The following is a 24,877-nucleotide window of genomic DNA, read 5'->3' on the forward strand; positions in this document are numbered from 1 at the left end:
GGGTTGGTCCGCTGATGCGGTTAGTCGCGCTGTTGGATCTGTCAGGTAAGTACCCAATTTTCTTTGGTTAGGGCTAGTTTTAGGGTCTTTTATGTCCAAATCTTACCCAGGGGTAAGTCAGACTAGCCTGTAGAGTAGAAACAATTCTTTGGTTTGTGAGTTTTTCAGCGGTTGGTTTCTTGTTGATCGCGGTGGCCCAATATTACCTGGTTGGTGGTAATATTGGCGGTTGTTGGTTTCTGTAGGCCTTTGGTTGCACGATCTCTCTTTCTTCTTTCTTCCTTCAAGTCTCCGATGATGATCTTTCTCTTGAGCTGGTTGGCTGAACTTGAACTTCTGTTTTCTGAGCTGACCTTCTGACGAGCTGACGAACGAACTGTGCTGCTTGAACTGAACAGGCAGGCCTCAATTATACTAAATTGGGGCCTGGCTTATCTGACCGCCAAATCTCAGCTTTCTTTGTTAAATTTGGCGGGCTCGTTATTTTTAATGTGTTTTAAAACTTTAACGAGCTTCGGGGATGGCCCATCCAAACTTAACCAGTTTAGGGGATGGCTCATCTAAACTTAATCGGCCTTTAACTGGTTTCAGGATTGCCTTGAAACCAGTTTTAAAATGCAACACGTTTGTCAATCTCTTTAATTGGTTTTGGACTGTGGTTTGTTTGTGGTAACCTGTAGGGCTAATGTTCCTCCCTTTGTATTGCTGGGGATATGTCCTGTTTATTCAATACCTGGCTCTGCGAATTCTCGGCGGGAAAACAGGCTTCATTGTCCTTATGTAAAACTGGGGTGGCCCTGGACATTTCTTAGACAGTCCAATATCCAAACTCGGGGGCCCACTCTCCTCCCCTTTGTCCCAGTCTTTTGCAAGCCTGAACATGTCTTATCAAACCAGCCAAATCTCCCTGGGATTTTTATTTTAAATCCCTTTTGTTCAATATTCCTTAAAACAGTCCAAAATCTCTTCCTTAATTTAACTCTTTTGAAATTCTTCTGTTTGGCCCAACCACACTTTTATCCTTTTTGCAGATTTCTTCTGTAATGTTCCAAAACCATCTTTAAAAATAATGCTATTCTTCTGTTCTGGGGTTGTGCAGAAATTTTCGAACCTTCCAGATTATGGGGCCAGACAGAGGAAAGGCAGTGGTCAGCTAACTCTCTCAACGGGGAGGGGAGGTTGAGTTATCTGTAGCTCCCTCAGACCCCAACTTTCTGCTTGGTGGTGGGGTGGGGGTTTGAGCAGAAGGCCTAGAGTGAGTTCACTACACTCCTAGGCCTGAGTTTATGTTCAGTGGGGTGGGGGCTTAGAGGGTGTTCACTTCACTCTCTGAATACATGTTTCTTCCAAGTGTTGGGTGGGGTGGGGGACGGCAAGGAGCAAGTTCACTGCACTCATGAGTCCTGAATTTCTGCTCCTTGTAGGGGAAAAGGTCATTCCTTTCCTCGGACCTGAGCTCTTGCTCAGTCGAGTTGGGATGACAGCCTGCTTTGTTGTTCTCATGCTTGGCATGTGGGAAAGAGCCTCTGTGGTCTAGGGGGGAGTGGTAATGCTGAAAGGCATTCCATTTGCACAGTCAGTCATGGGAAGGCTTGCTGCACACTCAGAGGACGGCTACATTGACAACAAATTTTCTGGGGTTTGATCGGAACAGAATAGACTCCAGAATGATTTAAATGACACAACGTAATCTCAAATCCAGTGACTTGGTACCAATGTTCCTGAAAATTTTGGGGGATATATGGCCCCTTTAACGGGTTGCATGGCCCATTCAAATTTCCGCACATGCGTGGTTTTTCCACTCAAAAGCCGCTGACCAGCCTGCGTGGGACCTCCAGAGCACTGCACAGCTGTGTAGCTTAACGGGAACGTTGCCTGGCACTGGAGCTGATTGCCAGGTCTCGCTACCAAATCAGATTAACAGTGGAGGGCCTGTCACCTAACATTACGTGACATGCATTTAACAAGGGACGGTAAGTTCCTCAGAGCTGCTTCCGCTCCACTGCTGCAACTTCACTGGAAATGCAGCAGAAATCATGTTTACATGTGTAAACAGGATTTCCTTGAGATTACAGCAGCGAAGCGTCAGCTGTTGACACCTTTAATTAGGAATTTGCCCATTGACAAAACCTGACATAGAAATTTTCAATGTGTATTGAGAGTAATATATTACAGGTGGTTAACACATCTCATAAAGTATCTGAGTGGTTGTAGTTCAAATTAATAATACAAAATAAATTACAGTATATTTAAAACATTGATTAGCACTCTTTCTTTATCTTTTAGACTATCCATGCCATTTTGCAATAAGAATATTTGGTAAAATAGAATGTTGAATACATAGGATTACATAGGATATACGGCACAGAAACAGGCCATTTGGCCCATCCAGTCCATGCCGGCATTTATACTCCACTCGAGCCTCCTCCTATCTTTCCTCATCTAAATCTAGCAACATAACCCTCTATTCCCTTTTCCCTCATATGCTTGTCTAGCCTCCCCTTAAATGCATCTATACTATTCGCTTTAACCACTCCCTGTGGTAGCGAGTTTCACATTCTCACCACTCTCTGGGTAAAGAAGTTTCTTCTGAATTCCCTATTTGATTTCTTGCTGACTATCTTATATTGATGGCCTCTAGTTATGCTCTTCCCCACAAGTGGAAACATTCTCTCTGTATCCACTCTATCAAAACCTTTCATCATTTTAAAGACCTCTATTAGGTCATCCCTCAGCCTTTTTTCAAGAGAGAAGAGACCCAGCCTGTTCATCATTTCCTGACAGCTATAATCTCGCATTTCTGGTATCATCCTTGTAAATCTTCTCTGTACCCTCTCCGGTGCCTCTATATCCTTTTTATAATATGGCGACCAAACGTGGTCTAACCAAGGTTTGGTACAGGTTTAGCATAACTTCCCTACTTTTCAATTCTATCCCTCTAGAAATAAACCCTAGTGTTTGACCTTGCTAACCTGTGTCGCAAATTTTGGTGATTTATGTCTTTGTACTCCGAGATCACTTTGTTCCTCTATCCCACCTAGACTCGCACCCTCCAAGTAATAAGTGACCTCCCTATTCTTCCTACCAAAATGTAATACCTTACATTTATCTGTGTTGAACTTCATTTGCCAATTGCTTGCCCATTCTGCAAGTTTATTAATGTCCTCCTGTAACTTGTTGCACTCCTCCTCAGTATTGACTATGCCCCCCATTTTGGTGTCATCCGTAAATTTAGAAATTGTGTTTTTGATTCCAAAGTCTAAATCGTTAATATAAATTGTGAACAGCGGTGGTCTCAGCACTGATCCTTGTGGAACACCACTACCCACCTTCTGCTGCTATGAATAGCTACCCTTTACCCCTACTCTCTGCATTTTGTCTTGAAGCCAGCTAGCTGTATTTTGCTATTGTATTAGCTGTCTTTTCTGCTACTTGTCTCCTGACTCCGTATTCCCTGACCTTATTCATCAGTCTATAATGGGGTACCTTATTGAAGGCCTTTTGAAAATCTACATAAATTACATCTACTGCATTACCATTGTCTACTCTCTCTGTTACCTCTTCAAAAAATTCAATGAGGTTGGAAATCCTTGCTGACTGTTCCTTATATTTTTGGTTTCTAGATGTTCTTCTATTTTCTTCTTTAGTAGGGATTCGATTATTTTTCCTACCGCCGATGTTAAGCTGACTGCTCTATAATTCACTGGACATGTTCTATCCCCCTTCTTGAATATCCGCCAGTCTTCTGGCACTACACCTTTTTCTAACAAATTATTAAATATGTGTAGTAATGCCTCTGCTATCTCTTCCCTAGATTATTTTAAAATGCATGGATGCAATCGATCCGGACCAGAAGTTTTATCCTCTTTGAGTTTGATTAGTTTATTTAATATACCCCCTCTTTTTAATTTGAATGCACTTATCTCATTACTAATCTCATCATCCAATGTCAAGTCCACCTGTTCTATCTCCCTGGTAAATACTGAAGCAAAATAATTATTTAATATTTCTGCCATCCCTCTATCGTTACCTGTGGTATTATCCTGTCTATCCCTTAATGGCCCTATTCCCATCCCAACCTTCCTTTTTTATTGATGTGCACAATATAGTTGACATTCACAGCTACGAGAGAAAGTAGGCTTTGATTCCATCAGATTGGATTGGATTTCACTCAGTTCCCAGTGGTGAAGCAGGCCCATCCTTGTAATATCTATGCCATCTGCAAAAATCAGGAAATCTGAGGCGCACTTCCCACTATTTTGCACCATTAATTTTCTGGTGTGCACGACTGATGGGTGACGTTCACTGCCGGTAGCACGTGTTTGTAAAATGACCCCTCTTATGTTTTTAGTGCTCTTGGCCCAGTGGTTTAAACCCCACTCCAGAGACTTCAGTAAAGAATCGAGTAATGACACTCCAGTGCAGTACTGAGGGAGCACTCCACTGTCGGAAGTGTCACCCTTTGGATAAGACGCTAAACCAAGATCCCATTTGCCCTCTCAGGTGGCTGTAAAAGGTCCCATGGCACTATTTGAAGAGCAGGGAGTTCTCCCAGGTGTTCTGGCCAACAATTATCCCTCAACCAACACCACCAGAAACAGATTATCTGGTTATTTATCAAATTGCTTTTGTGGGAGCTTGCTGTGCATAAATTCACTGCTGCATTTCCTATATTACAACAGTGACTACACTTCAAAATACTTCAGGGATTGTGAAGTGCTTTGGGACGTGAAAGTCGCTGTATAAATACAACCTTTCTTCTGGCAGTCATCTGTATTTTTGATGACAGTACTTTATTTTTCATGGGCCTTCGTAAATTGCACACCCTCACTGTCGGGTACTTTTGCTGTTGCTGATTTAGTCTGTGGGCCGGCAATTCCCACTGTCTGCCTTTCCATAAAGATTGCACCACAATAGCTAGCTGCAGTCACTGCTGCCTGACTTTGTTTCAAATTTCCTCTAAAAACATTTCCTTTACTTCTTTCTTTCCTAATTTCAGCTGTGTAGGTCTGTACTTTACTGCTCTGAGGTCAGCCATTTTAATTTTTGTTCTGAGTACTAATCTGTATTACATTATTATTTGTTGTACTTAATGTTCCTCGACATATGATGCTAGCAGTTTTTTTGATTTATTACTTAATACTAAATATATAAGGCATCTGCTCTGCTGCACTAACTTACATACTGGATCAAAAAACAGTCCTGGCCTACCTTAGTTCATGGATTTCTCTCCCCCAGAGGTGTTCTCTATTCTTCCCAGACAATGGGAGTTATTTATAAACACAGCTTTACATCGGTTCTCGGCCTCCCATATTTGTCTACACTGTTCCATATCAACTTGTTCACTTTGACAATAACCATTATCCAGGATAGTTTTCCTACTCTTGTTATCTCCGAGTTCCACCCAAACAGATTGTGACATTTCCCTTTCCAGGGACAAGCCTTTTGTCTCGCACAGTTAAATCCTCCCTGACTAGCAAAGGCCCCTTCCCTCTATTCTGTAATTTCTCTTTTCTGAACTTTCTAACTATATCTACTGACTATCTCCAGACTCTGACCAAATCTCAGTCCAATTTAGGTCTGCACTTTCATTCCTTGTATAAGCTTCCAGATCTAGCATTTTACTCCTGATGATTCTGGTTTTCTCATGGATCCATCCTTCTACTGTTTCAGATCACTAGCAGTATCTTCCAACCATTTTTGTGTATTTGGTCGCAATTGCTTTTCCCTCCTGTTCTACATTACTCTGACAGCAAATTAAGTGGCTGACATACATTACCCACTTTCGTGACCTCGAAAGTATAAAGATCATATTTGTAAACTTGTGTTCCTCTGCAGCAGTAGTATAACCGTTGGTCACTATCTGTTTCCCTGTTTTGAAATATATATTAAATGAAGCGCATAATACAAGTACTGTCAATAGGATACTTCATGAAGTTGATGTAATTTTTCATTGTCACTTGAGGTTGACTATCGCTTAAGAGCAAAGAAAAAATGTTACGAATTCAGGTCTGCTATAGATATTTTCTCGTGTTCAGTCATGTCAGTCACTTCCTTAAGTGACCTGAGCATTCGTAAATTAGAGCCAGGCCATTCAGGAGTGAAATCAGGAAGCACTTTTTCATACAAAGGGCAGTGTAAATCTGAAACTCTTTCTCCCAGTAGGCTGTGGATGCTGGGTCAACTGAAACTTTCAAGACTGAGATTGACAGATTTCTGTTAGGTAAGGATGTCAAGGGATATGGAGCAAAGGCGGGTAAGTTGACGTACAGATCAGCGATAATCTAACTGAATGTTGGATCAAGCTCGAGGGGCCGAATGGCCTACTCCTGTTCCAATGAACTTCTTTGTTTTAAGGGAGTTGACTCACACTGCCCTATATCTACTTGTATGGCAGTGGGACCCTGGGGTGTAAACTGAACTGGATATCTGTCTTTTGCACTTGTATTTGTTCAGTCTCTCAGAAGGAGGACCAAGTTGACACTAGATGAGGCCACACTTTGTTCGAATCATTAAACTACTTTATTCCACAGCAAGGTGAACATACAGAGCAATAGTTAAGTTTAGATTCACTTTGCTCAATTGATACGACTTAGTTCCGTGTAGCAACATGAAAATAATGTACACATTATGCTGCTCTACTTCAGTGGGTCATCTTGCTTGACTTAAAACAGACTAACTTCTTTACATTCTATCTCTTTGAGCCTGCTTCTCTCTTGCCTTTGTGCCTCAGCTGCAGCTTTTGTTGTAGATGGACTTTTTAATATCCGTGTCTCTCTTTTTAATCCCCGCTTCACAGACAGACAGACAGACATCACAGATTTCTCGAACACAGTGGGTGAGCAGTGTTTTATGAAGCTAACAAATCATTTATTGTTTAGTCTCTGGGAAGAGCAAGTTCTGTTTAACATACGAACCACCCTTTGGGTACCCTTTTGTTTTAAATGCAAGAATTGTTTTTAAAAATCCAGCATTAAAAATAAATCCAGCAATAAAAGTATTTATTTTTCCAAATCCTTTCTGTGAAAAAATGGTCAAAACATTGATACATGACAAAAAGTTAAGTGTGATAAAAGGCCATTCGACCCATCAAAGTCTTCGAGGACATTCACTCTCCAATATGGTATTTAATTGTATTTTGGATCGGCTCTCTGTTTTTGCCTCAATTACCTTGCTTGGTAGATTATTCCGTACATTTGCAGCTCTATAGGGTAAATGCAGCAAGGCTACACTTAAGGCCGGGAGCCTCGCTTGATGGAGGCATGAACTGGATAATCAAGCACGAAGACCTAGGGCACCCAATTCACAGCTTGCCACATTTTCAGAAAAGCACTGACCTCCACGTTTAATTCTCTGTTCCGCAATTTGTTGAATTAAGACTTCAACAACAATAACAACTTGCATTCAACGTAGGAAAATGACCCACGGCGCTTTACAGGAGTGTAATCAGACAAAAAATGACACCGCCAAAGAAGGCGACATTAGGACAGGTGACCAAAGCTTGGTCAAAGAGGTAGGTTTTATGGAGGGTCTTAAAGGACAAGAGAGAATGGAGAGGCGGAGAAGTTTAGAGAGGGAATTCCAGAGCTTAGGACCTGGGCAACTGAAGGCACGGCTGACAATGGTGGAGTGAAGGATGCACTAGAGACCAGAGTTGGAGGAATGCAGAGTTCTCAAAAGGTTATAGGCTCCATACCAGGAATATAGCTTTGCTGAATTTGTCTATTTAAACAATTTTGCCTGATATCTGTTCTAATTCCACCTTTCACTGTTTACGTCCGCTGGTTCTATATTCTTGGCAAGCTTTAAAGTAGCAATCTTAGTTTACATTATCTATACCATTGAATATTTCATATACAGGAAACTCTCGATTTACCGGCACCTACATAAACGGAAATCTCTGTTAACCGGCAAAATTCAGGAGTAGGTTCAGGTAAGTTTTACTTCATATTAGTGGCCGTTCCTGGATCTGTGGCTGCGTAACCGGGGTTCCTGCACTTGTTGCTAAGCAACAGGGACCATTGGTCTGTGGCCGGAGTTCCTGCACCTGTTGCTAAGCAACAGGGAAGCCTGGATTTGTTGCTGTGTACGGAGCTCTCGTACCTTTTAACTATACCTCTCTGTAATCCGGACTTTTTGATAAAAAAATTTTGAGGATGTAACTGGTAAAATAGATAAGGGAGAACCAGTGGATGTGGTGTATTTGGACTTTCAAAAGGCTTTCGATAAGGTCCCGCATAAGAGATTAGCGTGTAAAGTTAAGGCACATGGGATTGGGGGCAAAGTATTGACTTGGATAGAGAACTGGTTGGCAGACAGAAAGCAAAGAGTTGGAATAAACGGCTCTTTTTCCGAGTGGCAGGCAGTGACTAGTGGGGTACCGCAGGGATCGGTCCGTGGACCCCAGCTATTCACAATATATATTAATGATCTGGACGAGGGAACTAGATGTAATATCTCCAAGTTTGCAGACGACACAAAGCTGGGTGGGTGTGTGTGCTGTGAGGAAGATGCCGAAAAACTCGAGTATGATTTGGACAGGTTGGATGATTGGGCAGAAGCATGGCAGATGCAATATAACGTGGATAAATGCGAGGTTATCCACTTTGGTGTCAAAAACAAGAAGGCAGATTATTATCTGAATGGCAATAGATTGGGAGAAGGGGAAGTGCAACGAGACCTGGGCGTCCTTGTGCACCAGTCGCTGAAGGTAAGCATGCAGGTGCAGCAGGCGGTTAAGAAGGCAAATGGTATGTTGGCGTTCGTAGCGAGACGGTTTGAGTACAGGAACAAGGATGTCTTGCTGCAGTTGTACAGGGCCTTGGTGAGATCACATCTTGAGTATTGTGTGCAGTTTTGGTCGCCTTATCTGAGGAAGGATGTTCTTGCCATGGAAGGAGTGCAGCGAAGATTCACCAGGCTGATACCTGGGATGGCAGGAATGACGTATGAGGAGAGATTGGGTCGATTGGGCTTGTACTCGCTGGAGTTTAGAAGAATGAGAGGGGATCTCATTGAAACTTATAAAATTCTAACAGGACGAGACAGACTAGATGCAGGAAGGATGTTCCCGATGGTTGGGGAGTCCAGAACCAGGGGTCACAGCCTTAAGGATAAGGGGTAAGCCATTTAGGACAGAGATGAGGAGGAATTTCTTCGCCCAGAGAGTGGTGAACCTGTGGAATTCTCTACCACACAAGGCAGTAGAGGCCAATTCATTAAATATATTCAAGAAGGAGTTGGATATATTTCTTAAGGCTAAAAGGATCAAGGGATATGGGGAGAAAGCAGGGACCAAGTACTGAATTTGGATGATCAGCCATGATCGCATTGAATGGCGGAGCAAGCTCGAGGGGCCGAATGGCCTACCCCTGCTCCTATCTTCTGTTTCTATAAACCGGCACCACGCCGGTCCCGTCGGTGCCGGATAAAGAAGAGTTTCCTGTACTGCAATAATGTCCCCCTCCCATTCCACTCAACTGCTTTCTTTCCAGACTGTACACCTTAAGCTTCTTTAATCTTTCCTCTTTGCTCATCCACTTCAGATTTAGGATCAACGCTATTGCTCTTTTTTTGGAAGCATTTCTAATACAAGTATCTTTTTAGTGTTGTAATAACTAAAACTGAACACAGCATATGGAGCATTTCTTGACTAGTTAATTGCAAAGCCTTAACATAGCTTCTGTAAACTTGTACTCTGCTGTTCTAATTGCATATCCTAGTTTTTGGTTAGTGTTGCTAATTGCTTTGCCACATTGTCTGGAGCTTTATAGTCACCCCACTTATGTAAATAAAAATTACCCAGAGCTTGAAGGACATCCTCTTTTAGATGTTTTTGTTATTTATTAACATCTGCTTGGTAAATTGCCCATTTCTCAAACAGCCAGATTCTCTTCAGGGAATCTTTGGTTAACACTCACCTTGAATGCAGAACTAATAATACAACCTCAATGTGAGATGATATGATGGATGTACTTTATCTCATCCACCTTTTTGAATTAATATTTTTAACTTATTAAGCCAGGTACTTGTTTGTAAGAATATTATAGTGTGGTTGCACCAATGCAGAAAATGCAGCAGCCTTGGTACGAATGCCCTCGGTTCCTCTTGTCTACAGCGTTTCAGCAACAGTACAGCTAGGAATATCTGTTACACTGCCTGCTCACATTTCTATGAGACGACAGAGCTCCACACAATGCCCACCAACATGCTGGTACAGAGCTGTGCTTGCCATCCACTGGTTGGAGGCAATTCCTTCTGTTTGGCACAACTGTAAGCAATTTTCTATCAGTTAAAAAAATGGCATTTCTGTATCACCTTACGTGACCTCAGGACGTCCCAAAGTGCTTCACAGCCAAAGTACTTTTTTTTTAAAGTGTAGTCACTGTTGTAATGTAAAGAATTATTGGTGCCAGTTTGCACACAGCAAGGACCCACAAACAGCAATGAGTTAAATGATCAGATAATTCCTTAGCACTGCACTGAAGTGCCAGCCTAGTTTACATGCTTAAGTCTTTGGAGCGAGGTTTGAACCCAACAATCATCTGACTCAGAGGCAAGAGTGCTATCACTGAGCCTTTGCTGAGTGGTAACGCAATTGCAGTAGAAATTGAAAGGCAAGCATTGTAAAGCAAGTATTGCCTGAATTGTAAAAAAAGAATAAATGACATTTGCAACATTACAACAACAATAACCTGCATTTATATATCACCTTTAATGTAAAACGTCCCATGATGCTTTATACACTTACTAGCTGGGGAGCCCCGCGTTGCGAGGGCAATTTTGGGGCGCTTGGTCTCCCTGCCCCTGTGTGTCCCCCCCTCCCTGTCATGTCATCTCCCTGTCCTATCCATCCCTCCCCTCCCTTCTCTCCCTCCCCTTCCTCTCCCTCCCCTCCTCTCCCTCCCCTCCTCTCCCTCCCCTCCCCTCCTCTCCCTCCCCTGTCTCCCTCCCTCCCCTCCCCCACCCCCACCCCTCCCCCACCCCCTCCCCTCCCCACCCCCTCCCCTCGCCCACCCCCTCCCCTCCCCCCTCCCCTCCCCTCCCCTCCCCTACCCCCTCCCCTCCCCTCGCCCACCCCCTCCCCAGCCCACCCCCTCCCCTCGCCCCTCCCCTCCCCTCGCCCACCCCCTCCCCTCCCCTCCCCTCGCCCACCCCCTCCCTAGCCCCTCCGCTCCCCCACTCCCCTCTGTCCCTCTCTCCGGCCCCTCCCCCTGCCTAGCGCCTGAGGTCCGGTGCCGTTGCAATAGCGGCCGGGCCGGGACGGACCGGAGCTGAGGTCCCCCGCGTATCGCGCGGCTGATGGACGGCCGCTGTGGGCGGGCGGGCAGCGCATGCGCGGTCAGTGCGGGCGGCGCATGCGCGGTCAGTGCGGGCGGCGCGAGCCCCCCGCGATTTCCCGAGGCTCGTCCCCCCCCCGCGATTTCCCGAGGCTCTCCCCCCCTCGCGATTTCCCGAGGCTCTCCCCCCCCCTCCCCGCGATTTCCCGAGGCTCTCCCCCCCCCGCGATTTCCCGAGGCTCTCCCCCCCCCCCCCACCCCCCCCTGCGATTTCCCGAGGCTCTCCCCCCCCCCCCCCCCCCTATTAAATTGTTATTTAATTCCCTAACACATCATTAAAATATTTACCTTAGTTCCCTAACACACAGAAAGTGTGGGGGAAAAAATTGTGAAAAATCAAGATGGCGGCCACTCACCTCGGTTCAGAAGGATAAGGCCCGCCCACACACGCACCGATTGGTCGAGCGGCCAGGTCACCGAAGCGTAGGATTGGTCAATCGTCGAGTCACTCGACACTCAACTGTAGGAAGGAACCCGCCGTCCGATTGGTGGACCTCGACGTCACACGGTCGCTAATGAGATGCTAATGAGCGGAACGCTGAACGTTTTTGGGATACCGCGGGCGGGATTTTTGTCCGGCCGAAACGTAAATACGCCTATGACCAGTCCGGAATCGCAAGCTTTCTTTTGAGGCGACGCGCGCGTCGGTACGCTCTGTAACTTTCAAACGTATAGAGAACGGACAGACAGACAGACATCGGGACAGACAGACAGAAGAGCCGCTTTATATATATAGATACTGCTGATGTGAAGTAGAATGCCACATGAGACTAGGATCAATTTTATGAATGAAAGAAAGAAAGACTTGCATTTATATAGCACCTTTCCTGACCTCAGGACACCCCAAAGCGCTTTACAGCCAATGAAGTACTTTTGAAATGTAGTCACTGTTGTAATATAGGAAATGCAGCAGCCAATTTGCGCACAGCAAGGTCCCACAAACAGCAGTGTCAAAATGACCAGATAATCTGATAATTTTTGTGATGTTGGTTGAGGGATAAATATTGGCCACTATTTCTAAGAAGAGCAGGATATAGTGGTATGTGAACTTTTACATCCACCTGAGGGAGCAGACGGGGCTTTGGTTTAACGTCTCATCCGAATGAACTTTCCTGGTGCAGAGCTTCACTCTCCAGGGGCACACCTCAGGAAATTTTCCATCAATTAATAGAAGGAAAATCATGAAAAGCCTGCCCGCAATGTCCTGCCATGTGCTTCTGGTGGGTGAATCTATGTGCCGACAGGGTATATCCATAAAATTGGCCGAGAGGTGCTCGTCGTTTCTCTGACACCAGTCTACAGCAGCAGCCCTCATGCAGTCCTGACACCAGAGACAGGAGCTAACCCGCAATATAAAATCAGGGACAGAAAAGTGAAGAAATGAGGAATGAGGCATATGTGTGCACAGTTCTCTGCTTTTCCAACTGCTTCTCAGTATCATTAGCAGATGATTAAGAGAATCAAACAGTTGAAATCGATTCCACCTGATGCTAATTGACATCGACTTTATCTGCAAGCTGTTCAGACTGCCAGGTGCTTCACACCTGCTTAGCCCCAAATTTATTGAATTGCCAGCTGATTCAGACTTAATTCAGCATGAAGCAGATTCATGTGTGTACTGAGAACAGAATACAGCCACCAGTCCCTCCTTCTCAGACAGCCAGAGACAGATACTATCTCAATGCACCAGTGCATTACATGGAGATGAGTGGCAGCTGGGAATACAGCAGTTTGTATAGATTCAAATGAAATATTCATGTCATGGAAGGGTGAAGAAAGACTTTTTTAAAGGAGCAGCAATCTTTGTATTTACCCTCTAATTTTAATCCCCTCCTCTTCCGAAGGTGAAGATTTCTGGCTGGGTTACATTTGAAATTACCTCACCCATTCTTGAGTAAGAGAAATAACTCGCATTTATATAGCACCTTTCACTACCTCAAGATGTCCCAAAGTGCTTATAGCCAATTAAGTAGTTTTGAAGTGTAGTCACTGTTGAAATGTAGGGAAATGTGGCAGCCAATTTGTACACAAAAATGTGAGATTGACCAGATAATCTGTTTTAGTGATGTTGGTTGAATGATGGCAAGGAGAACTCTCCTGCTCTTCTTCGAAATAGTTCCATAGGATCTTTTACATCCACCTAAGAGGGCAGACAGGGACTCGGTTTAACGTCTCATTCAAAAGATGGCACCTTTGACAGTGCAGCACTCCCTCAGTACGGCACTGAAGTATCAAATTGGAATATGTGCTCAAATCTATGGAGTGGGACTTGAATCCCCAACCTCCTGACTCAGAGGCAAGAGTTGATACCTGCATGGTACTCACATGTTCTTCATGTGTGAATCCAGACAGTCGTTGTCAGCAGGCTATTCCAGCACAGGAGCATCATAGCACACCTGACCTGTCCTCACCCAACATCCATATCTGTGCAGTTTCCTGCAGAAGCAACTGCATTCCGACTAGGAGTGGGAGCCCTTGCTGATTTTTGCCCTCGCCACCCTAGGGGTGATGAGACCAATTGTAGAACTCGAATGCTGCATCAGCTCAGATCAATTAACTCAGCGCAGCAAAGGAATTGAACTTGGGACCATTTGTGGCCTATGCAAGTCAGTTACATTCTTGTTTTTACCAAGTGTCAGCTGTGGCTCAGTGGTAGCCCCTCTTGCCTCTGAGTCAGAAGGTTGTGAGTGCAAGTCCCACTTCAGAGATTTGAATACATAATCCAGGCTGACACTGCAGTGCAGTACTGAGGGAGTGCGGCACTATTGGAGGTGCCGTCTTTTAGATGAGTCGTTGAACCGAGACCCTGTCTGCCCTCTCATGACAGAATTCTTTATTAAGATGGAAAGTGAAGAAGTCCAATCCGAAACTAGGGTCCTAAATCTAAACAAAGGAAACTACGAAGATATGAGGAGTGAGTTGGCTATGATAGATTGGAGAGCTTCATTAAAAGGCATGCCGGTGGATAGGCAATGGCTAACATTTAAGGAATGAATGCATGAATTGCAACAGTTATACATTCCTTTCTGGCACAAAAACACAAAAGGAAAAGCAGCCCAACCATGGCTAACAAAAGAAATTAAGGATAGTGACGTAAGAAAACTACTAGGCACTTGGTCTAAGTGTTAAACAAAGCTTTAATCAACTGTTTTACAACATGGAGGTCTAGTTGTGTCCTTCACTAGTTCCTGTTAAGAATGTCCTGCGCAAGCTGGGCCCGTGCCCGAGTATTTATACTCTCCCTGGACAGCGCCACCAGAAAGGCCGCTCAGTATTATTTCATATGTCTTTCTTTCATGAATGACTGATTCATGTCCGACAGTATTAGATCCAAAGAGGAGTCATATAAGGTTGCCAGAAAAAGTAGCAAGCCTGAGGATTGGGAGCAGCTTAGAGTTCAGCAAAAAAGGACCAAGAGATTGATTAAGAGGGGAAAAATAGAGTATGAGAGTAAACTTTCAAGGAACATAAAAGCGGACTGTAAAAGCTTCTACAAATATGTAAAAAGAAAAAGATTAGTGAAGACAAATGTAGGTCCCTTACAGTCAGAAATGGGAGAATGTATAATGGGAACAAGGAAATGACAGAGCAATTAAACAAATACTTTGTTTTTTTCTTCACGGAAGAGGACACAAATAACTTCCCAGAAATGCTAGGGAACCCAAGGGTCTAGTGAGAAGGAGGAATTAAAGGAAATTAGTATTAGTAAAAAAATAGTGCTGGAGAAATTAATGGGACTGAAAGCCGATAAATCCCCAGGGCCTGATAATCTGCATCCCAGAGTACTAAAAGAGGTAGCCATGGAAATAGTGGATGCATTGGTTGTCATCTTCCAAAATTCTATAGATTATGGAACAGTTCCTTCAGATTGGAGGGTGGCAAATGTAACCACACTATTTAAAAAAGGAGGGAGAGTGAAAACCGGGAACTACAGACTGGTTAGCCTAACATCAGTAGTAGGGAAAATGCTAGAACCTCTTATAAAGGATGTGATAACAGGACACTTAGAAAATATCATCGGGATTAGACAAAGTCAACATAGATTTATGAAAGGGAAATCGTGTTTGACAAACCTACTGGAGTTTTTTGAGGATGTAACTGGTAGAATAGATAAGGGAGAACCAGTGGATGTGGTGTATTTGGATTTTCAGAAAGCCTTTGATAAAGTCCCACATAAGAGGTTAGTATGCAAAATTAAAGCACATGGGATTGAGGGTAATATACTGGCATGGATTGAAAATTGGTTAACAGACAGGAAACAGAGAGTAGGAATAAATGGGTCTTTTTCGGGGTGGCAGGCGGTGACTAGTGGGGTAATGCAGGGATCAGTGCTTGAGCCCCAGCTATTCACAATATATATCAATGATTTGGATGAGGGAACCAAATGTAATATTTCCAAGTTTGCTGACGACACGAAACTAGGTGGGGTTGTGAGGAGGATGCAAAGAGGCTTCAAGGCGATTTAGACAAGTTGAGTGAGTGGGCAAATACATGGCAGCTGCAGTATAACGTGGATAAATGTGAAGTTATCCACTTCGGTAGGAAAAACAGAAAGGCAGAGTATTATTTAAATGGTGATAAATTGGGAAATGTTGATGTACAAAGGGACCTGGATGTCCTTGTACACCAGTCACTGAAAGCAAACATGTGGGTGCAGCAAGCAGTTAGGAAGGCAAATGGTATGTTGGCCTTCATTGCAAGTGGATTTGAGTATAGTAGCAAGGATGTCTTACTACAGTTATACAGGGCCTTGGTGAGACCACATCTGGAGTACTGTGTGCAGTTTTGGCCTCCTTACCTAAGAAAGGATATACTTGCCATAGAAGGAGTGCAGCGAAGGTTCACCAGACTGATTCCTGGGATGGCAGGACTGTCGTATGAGGAGAGATTGGGTCGACTAGGCCTGTATTCACTAGAATTTAGAAGAATGAGAGGGGATCTCATTGAAACTTATACAATTCTGACAGGGCTAGACAGACTGGATGCAGGGAGGATGTTTCCCCTGGCTGGGGGTCTAGAACGAGGGGTCACAGTCTCAGGATACGAGGTGGGACATTTAGGACTGTGATGAGAAATTTCTTCACTGAGGGTGGTGAACCTGTGGAATTCTCTACCACAGAAGGCTGTGGAGGCCAAATCACTGAATATATTTAAGAAGGAGATAGATAGATTTCTAGACACAAAAGGCATCAAGGGGTATGGGGAGAGAGCGGGAATATGGTATTGAGATAAAGGATCAGCCCTGATCATATTGAATGGCGGAGCAGGCTCGAATGGCCTACTCCTACTCCTATTTCTCTATGTTTCTATGTGGATGTAAAAGATCCCATGGCACTATTCAAAGAAAAGCAAGGGAGTTCTCCCTTGTGTCCTGGCCAACAATTATCCCTCAACCAACACCTAAAAAACAGATTATCTGGCCATTATCATATTTCTGTTTGTGGAACCTTGCTGTACACAAATTGGCTGTTGCATTTCCTACATTACAACAGTGACTGCACTTCAAAGGTGCTTTAGGATGCCCTGAGATTGTGAAAGGCGCTATATAAATGCAAGTTCTCCCTTTTGTTGCTGCTCTGTCTCCTAGTCTACCCCTCTTGCAGTTACTACAGAAAGAAACTTATTTCATTCTAACCTGAGTAGACTTTATAGAGATAGATTAATAAACAAAGACTTGACTCTGTTAACCTGTATTCATTGCCAGTATTTGTTTATTTACTATGTACTGTTCACTTTTAAGGCAGGCATCATATAAACACTTTAAGACATCCTACTTTTACAGATGCCCCTCCCTTTCATCTATAACACAACATGGATTTTATTTGCCTCAGTGATTGACATACTGTGGTGCCAAGCAAATCACATATTGCATGATGGGAGGGTGGGTTGATGGTACATGTATTCTGCACCATGCCAAGGTAGGGCAAGCTGGATAGACCAGTTGGTCTTTTCCTGACCTTTCTTGAATGTTCATTTATTTATCCTTTTTTGTATGTGACTAATAAGGAAGAAGTGCTATGTGTTCCTTCAGTGAGCTAGAACAGGAACATCAGTTTAGCAGATATAAAGGAGGAGGTGTGATCTTAGGAAGTACATGAAGGAGGATGAAATTACGAGTCTGATTGAAATTCTAGTTTTATGGGAACTACAAAAAGTTTTGCCGTTATTTTTGAAGGTGATAATAGAGAGAATCCCATCGCTGAAAGGCTTTCTTAGTGCAGGCGAGACGAGAAAACCACAGCAAGAACAGTCAGAAAGTGAGAGTGAAGTGGGAAGTGTTAGGGGAAAAGCTGTGAAAATCATGGATGTTGCTGCAGACAGTAGCACAGGCGAAGACTGCAGCAGCCAGGGTGATAGACAGTAAATGTTGTACAGACAGTATTTACAATGCCAAACCAGGTTGTGTAATACTAGGGCACACTAAAAGGTTTTTAATTTAACTATTTACACCACTTCAGTGTCAGCACTGTCACCTATTCAAAGAAGAGTAGAGGAATCCTCCTGGCCAACAGTTATCGCTCAACCAAAACATATTAATTGCTCATTTATCACTGATTACGCTCCTGTGAAGTACCTTGGAATGTTTTACTACATTTAAGGTACTATAGAAATGCAAATTGTGATTCGGTTGCCGTGTTAGCCTACATAACAGTGACTGCATTTAAAATAATTCATTGGCTGTGAAGTGCTTTGTGCTTTGAAGGTGTGAAAGGTACTAAATAAATTCAGGCCTCTTCTTGCTTATTATAACTATATAATAATAGAGGTAATTTTCTTATGTCTGTAATCCTATTCACTATTTTCACTGCTATAAATATTAATTTACTTGTTTGAATCTGTCTGATATAAATATGCTGTTATTAAAGTGTGTGTATCCCCAATCCTTAAAAAAAAATCTGTTGTTACAAAGAGTAATGACAAACTTACTTAAACAATATATATTGAGATTACCACTAGTTTAATATCATTTGGTGTGATGCTGAACCATACTGATCACAATGGTACAAGATTCAGGGGGGAAAATTCAGTTGGTTGTGCCACCCGTTAGCGCCTTAAGAGGGCGCTAAGTGGGACGCAAACCAACTAGCGCCCGGGTGCGGCACTGCCCACGCCTCTCGCCAAATTCGGTGGGAGGTTAGTGGTGGCACTAACCGTTAGCGCTGCGCTGCTGGCGATGACGTCATTGGTGTGCGCAGCGCCCCGCTCACGCCCCGGCCGCGATCTTCGGGAGCGCCCCCTGATTTACCGCCGGACGCTATGTCCGACAGGGTCAGGGTGGCGTACCTGCGGCCAGGGAGGCGCAAATTAAAGGCGAGGTGCGGGCCGGCCATTTTTGTTGTTGGCCGCCTGCCGGCACCTGCCTGCGCTCCCGTCCCCGGCCTCCGGAACCCCCCCCCCCGCGGAGTGCCGGCTGCGCTCCAAGAGCCCAGCACTTCTCTTGGGTGCCGGGCTCTTTTGCCAGCACTCCTGATCCCCAGAGGCCCAGCTGGGCCCCAGATCGCGCTGCACAAGGCCCCTCCCCTTTAAGAAGGGGAGGAAGGCCTGCAATACCGCAGTGCGACGTGCCGCAGCGTGTGGCGCTGCGGCACGTAGCGCCACGATATTCACTCGCAGTACCCCAAGAGTGAGGCGGGGCGCCTCCAGTAGCGCCCCGCTTCCCTTTGGGGCGCAACCGACCAATTTCCGGTGCGGGGCACTAATTTTTCCGGGAGGCGAAGTTAGCGCCCCAAACGGGGCTATACTGAATTTCTGCCCCTCAATCCCTAGTCTGTGTTGAATTAGCTGAACTCAGGTGCGGCAGCAGTACGAGTGCAAGTATTTCTAAAAAACAGTTTCCATTGGAAGTCTGTGCTGTTCGAAGAAACCGAGGGCTTGAGTTCATGATACTTCAAAGAGCTATTACTTTCAGGTACCAGACTACAATTCCCAGAGATTTTCGTCATGGTTGACAGCCAGACTAGCCATTCACAGAGTGTGCTAGGACTTGCTCTTTATAAGACTCAAGTCTCCTATCCTGCCAAAGATTGGAAAAGTACAGGCAGCACAAAGGGAAAAAGCCATTATTTGTGATTTTAAAGGTGAATATAAATGTTATATTTTTGTTCAAAAAGATTAAAACAACATGAAGCATAAACTTTTGAACATTTTTTGGAGGCAACGTTTGACAGGAAGATCAGTGGAATAAATGTCTGTTCAACATTCAGTGCAGAGCTTTGTGGGCTGAGAGGGCATAGTAGGAATTTAGGAACACAACCCACATGATTTTCTATCCATTCATTTTAATGGATAGAGAAACGAGGGAATGCACCATATTCCCGATATGTACTCCAGGTGCGCAAAGCTCTACTGGGAGCATTGGAGATGTAGAAAGGTCTGTTTATTTATTATTCCAACCACTGGCCGCGATTTTGCAAATGGATGCGGCTTGGGAGCGGGTCAGCTGGTTTCCGGGTTCCGGTCCCGTCCCCAACTGCATCCGGCCAACGGACGTGATTTTACGTCGATTGTTAAGCCCGGGCTTGCCGGCCAATTAAGACGAAGCCGGTCAAATGACGTAATTTGATGACGCGTCATCTGCCGGTTTTCTTAAAGGGACCATGCACAATCTGACAAAACACTGACAATGACTGTTCACAGGTGAGCTCTTGTACCCAGGCTCTCCAATGACTCCCTCCTTAGGCTAGAACAGATGGCAGCTGCAGATGAGGTTACAGAAGCGATCTGTCACTGGTGAGAGAGGTTCTCCCAATGAGATGGGACTACACACACAGTCCAAAACTTGTCACCTACAGAAAAGTGTAAATGCATTAAAAATGATTTTCCCAACATTTCCTTCCCTCTGAAACTCACCAGTGCACTATTGGATCCTTCACACACTTCTGCAGCTGTAATCAATGCACAAACATTACAGCAGATTCATAACACGCCACACTTACCTGGCGTGGTGTCCGGATGTCGGGGAACCCGAGGTAGAAGCGGCAAAATTGAAAAAGAGCCTGTTAACAAGTATCAAGTACCTGTTAACAGCCAGGTAAGTGGCTATAACCCTCTTCCCTCCACTAGATATTGGGTCCATGTGCAAATCGAGGACCCGACACTTGGGAAGATTGATTGGAGGCGGGTTGACAGCGGGTTTCCTGCCCGCTGTCAATCTTTGCGATTTTGACAGCGGTCCCGCCTCCAATCCCGCACTCTGAGGACTGGCAAAATTCCGGCCAGACTCCTCTCATTCCTCCCTCCCTCCGTTACCTTCACCACCCTCTCTTAGGAATATTACTCTAGTTTTGTTTATTACTTCAAATGTGCAGGCCGGAGTGTTAAATGTCTGGGGTCCTTTAAACCTGATCACAATTGAACACTTGGTCAATTTCTTCAGCCCCCATATCATCATGGTCCTGAGCCGTCCTTCTCCCCTGTTACATGTAAAGGCTTATTTCTTTAACCGTGGTATTCTGGGGTGTACAAGTTTTTTTTCCAGAACTATCTGGCTGCAGTGGGTAAGGAAAACACTATGGGGGTAATTTTCTGAGCGCCCATTGGCAATGGGAAACCTTGCAGACCCTGTTAGAACATTGCTGGGCCGTGCACCGGCACTCACGTCAAACATTATCCCCTATTAGACTCAAGTGATGCGCCCTGGGACCTTTCACTCTGCTATGTAAATGCAAATCGTTATTTTCCAGGAAATGCTTCACTGTTTCTGGACACATCTCTTAGAAAATCCCTTCCAAATTCTTTCAGAGGAAGTGTGTATCCTTCACTCCGTCCAGCATCACCTTTCCCACCCCCTCACACCTTTCAGCAGCTCACCAGGTATAATATCTGACGAGTTCTGTTCGTAGTTTTAAAAGTGCAATGAAAAATAACATTTAACTAGATTGAGAAACACCAAGATTTTTTTCATTCTTGGTGTATGGGCATCACTAGCAAAGCCAGCATTTATTACCCATCCCTTGAGAAGGTGATGGTGAGCCGCCTTCTTGAACCGCTGCAGTCCGTGTGGTGAAAGTACTCCCACGATACTGTTAGTTAGGGAGTTCCACGATTTTGACCCAGCAACGATGAAGGAACACGATATATGTCCAAGTCAGAATTCTGTGTGACCTGATGCAGAACTTGGAGGTGATGGTATTCCCATGTGCCTGCTGCCCTTGTCCTTCTAGGTGGTGGAAGTTACGGGTTTGGGAGGTGCTGTCAAAGAAACCTTGGCGACTTGCTGCAGTGCATCCTGTAGATAGTACACACTACAGCCACGGTGCACCGGTGGTGGAGGGAGTGAATGGGCTACCGATCAAGCAGGCTGCTTTGTCCTAGATGCTGTCGAGCTTCTTGAGTGTTGCTGGAGCTGCGCTCATCCAGGCAAGTGGAAAGTATTCCATCACACTCCTGACTTCTACCTTGCAGGTATTGGAGAGGCTTTGAGATGCCAGGAGATGAGCAACTTGTTTCTGATCTCTACTGCAACATTTGGCAAACAAAATTTAAAAAAATTGTTGTGGGGGGGGTGGGGAGTGGAGGGAGTTGCGCAAAGGTGTCATAATCCCAACAGCCCCCACTCAGACCATGATTATGTGGGCTTTTGGCTTTTGATATCCAGAAAGAGAAATAGTTTCAGCGGTACTTGAGATTAATCCTTTCTTTAAATCAGTTACATTGCAACGATACCAGATTTTTCTTTCAATTGTATAAAATGGTCCCAATAGGAATTGTTAGCCGAAAACAATTGTAGCCATGTCAGTTATAGAAAGCATACACCTCTTACCAGTGCTCTCTGTTTATATGGTTAGTCTGTACAGTGTCGACAAATCAATAAGTTTTGAGGAGGAATAACTTGCACAGCTTGTGGCAGACCCCTGATGGATTTGTGTGATTGGAAACAAAGAGAAATGTTCAATTCTACTTTATTCTGACTGAGTGAGGTCATGTTGCCCACATCCCCCAGCAACGCATTTGCCTAATGTATTTGAAGTACGTAAGCTTAGAGATTGGGTTGATCTTTGTTTCGGCATTTGGGTAAGTAGGCTTTAAGGGATTATTAACTAACTCTAACTGCCTGGCTACTGCCAATTGAGTACCACGACATAGTTAGTTCCATTTCACCTTACTAATGCAAAGAAGTTTACTTACTGACGTCCTAATTTTCCCAAGGATGATTTTTCTTAAGTGCCTATGTGTGGATCTTGAATAGCGGTAGGATTAGGCTCAGCTGTGCTGCCACTCATGGTAAAATAGCACTCACTGTCAAGGATTACACTTGATCAATATACCAGGGTGCTGCTGGTGTTTTTTGAACTGTATTCCCAACACAATTCAGCACATTCAGGAGAAATGGGGATGAAATTGAAAAAAAAGAAACAAGTTTATAAGTAGTAGAGTGAAAAACATTTTTAAAAATGAGGAAAATTAATATATCATAGGTAAAAATTCTAATGGGAGATCTCTGTTGTGGACCTAATGATATTTTATAAATAAAGTGGAGTCATCTGATTATCAATCTCAGTTTGTAAGTTAATTTGATATTCAGCAGGCTTTAATGTTAAGCAGGCTTACACAAATCTCGAGCATTTTGGGTTCATGTCCCACTCCAGAGACTTGAGCGCAAAATCTAAGCTGACATTCCATTGCAGTACTGAGGGAGTGCTGTCCTGTCGGAGGTCCCGTCTTTCAGATGAGACGCTAAACCAAGGCCTCGTCTGTCCTCTCAGGTGGATGTAAAAGATCCTATGGCACTATTTTGAAGACAAGCAGGGGTGTCCTGGCTAATATTTATCCCTCAACCAACATCACTAAAACAGATTATATGGTCATTTATCCCATTGCTGTTTGTGGGACCTTGCTCTGTGCAAAATGGCTGCCGTGTTTCCCTGCATTATAACTGTGACTGCACTTCAAAATACTTCATGGGCTGTGATGCACTTTGGGAGGCCCTGAGGTCATGAGAGGCGCTATATAAATGAAAGTCTTTCTTTCGATCTAAAAATTAAATAATATAAGGAGGAAGTGAAAGAGAGATAGTATAACTACTGCACTATTGCAGGTTTGCTGAACAGGTGTGACTGTGGTAATATATTCATGGAATTAATAATAGGTGAGTGTAATATTCATCTTTTAACAGAAAGATATGAGTCCCTGTAATTAATTACCCAACAGAGATGTTAGCCAGAAATGTGTGATTTCTGAGAATGAGGTTTTGTTGGAAGGTCATTAATTATTTTAAAAACCTGGCATTCTCCCATTTTTCTTGAGAAGAAGGATGTCACCCCCAGGGTAATTTACACCAAGGCTAGGTGTAAATAGATTTAGATGTGCGTGCTCATGATGTGTGGCTAATTGATGTTTTACACTTTGGAAAGGGGTTCAGTAAGGACCTAAAATAGGCTAAAATATATGGCAGGGAATTAGAAATAATCAATAATCAGATTATGATAGGAATGGCGCAGTGATAATTGGGTTCTACTGTATTTCAAATGTGTATTTTTGAAATTTAAATTATGTATATATGTTTTTAAAGATTAAGAAATATTAGCAATTGTATCACTATCCCCAATTGCTTCAGTAATATTGAAGCAATCCAAAGTAATAACTTTTATATATAAATTAACCAGGTTACAGCATAACATTTTGTTGTTGCTGTTGAACAAGGTAAATTTATGAAAATACTGAGGTCTTTAGTGTGGACAGTTAGTTCATATATTGTTGTAGCTGTTCGCAGGTCACACCTTGTGGTCATAAAGCCCGAAGAGGCTAGAGGCTGGTATTGTTCTCCTTAGAGCAGAGAAGGTAAAGGGGAGATTTAATAAAGATGTTCAAAATTATGAGGGATTTTGATAAAAGTAAATAAAGAGAAACTGTTTCCACTGGCGGGTGGGTCGCCATAGCCATAATAAGATACAGATATACAGGAAACTCTTTGGTATCCGGCACCGACGGGACTGGGATGGTGCTGGTTGATTAAAAGTTCCAGATGACGGAGAGGGTTATCTACCAAGGCTATTTTTAACAAACAAAAGTTTAAAAATCAAGAAATGTGCAGTATACAGTAATTGGGTACTCACCTACAAAATGTTGTGTTAAATGGATGGTGGAAGATGCTTGATTAAGTACAGTACTGCCAGTTGAGGGTAATCCATAACTCTTTAATCAGCGCGGGAGACACACAGAAAAATGGCAGATCGGAAGAGACTACCAGCAGCGCGGGAGAGTCAGACTCCTGTTATTGAGGTGTTCAGACTTCCGACAGCGCCAAGAAGCCGAGTAGTGGCAATTTGGAGAACTACCCCCACTGACTAACTCGGCCACCGCGCGAGACTCGGACTCGGCAACATTTCCGGTTATCGAGGTGTTGTTTTCGGAGTATGAATTTTGCCGGTTAATAGAGCATTCCGGATATTTAGGTGCCGATTAAATAAGAGTTTCCTGTAAGATAATTGGCAAAAGAACTGGGGGAAGTTAAGGAGAATTTTGTTTTATGCAGCGAGTTGTTATGATCTGGAATGCACTACCTGAAAGGGTAGTGGAAGTAGATTCAGTAGTTCAAA

General features: G+C 43.9%; 1 protein-coding gene across 5 annotated transcripts in view; it reads left to right on the top strand.

Annotated features, from left to right (window-relative positions):
* pcdh17 (protocadherin 17) overlaps positions 1 to 24,877 on the top strand; it is a 154,200-nt gene that overhangs the window by 82,687 nt on the left and 46,636 nt on the right. For 2 of the 5 annotated variants that reach the window (XM_085998653.1, XM_085998651.1), the window contains exon 4: positions 6,800 to 6,838. The exons of the other annotated variants lie outside the window; for them this stretch is intronic. In XM_085998653.1, the coding sequence (XP_085854779.1) occupies positions 6,800 to 6,838 (39 nt within the window). The remainder of the gene's footprint in view (positions 1 to 6,799; positions 6,839 to 24,877) is intronic. 5 annotated transcript variants of the gene reach the window in all.

Source organism: Somniosus microcephalus, chromosome 10 (genome assembly GCF_052327205.1).
Source record: "Somniosus microcephalus isolate GS21.2 chromosome 10, FLI_Smic_1.0, whole genome shotgun sequence".
NCBI lineage: Eukaryota > Metazoa > Chordata > Chondrichthyes > Squaliformes > Somniosidae > Somniosus > Somniosus microcephalus.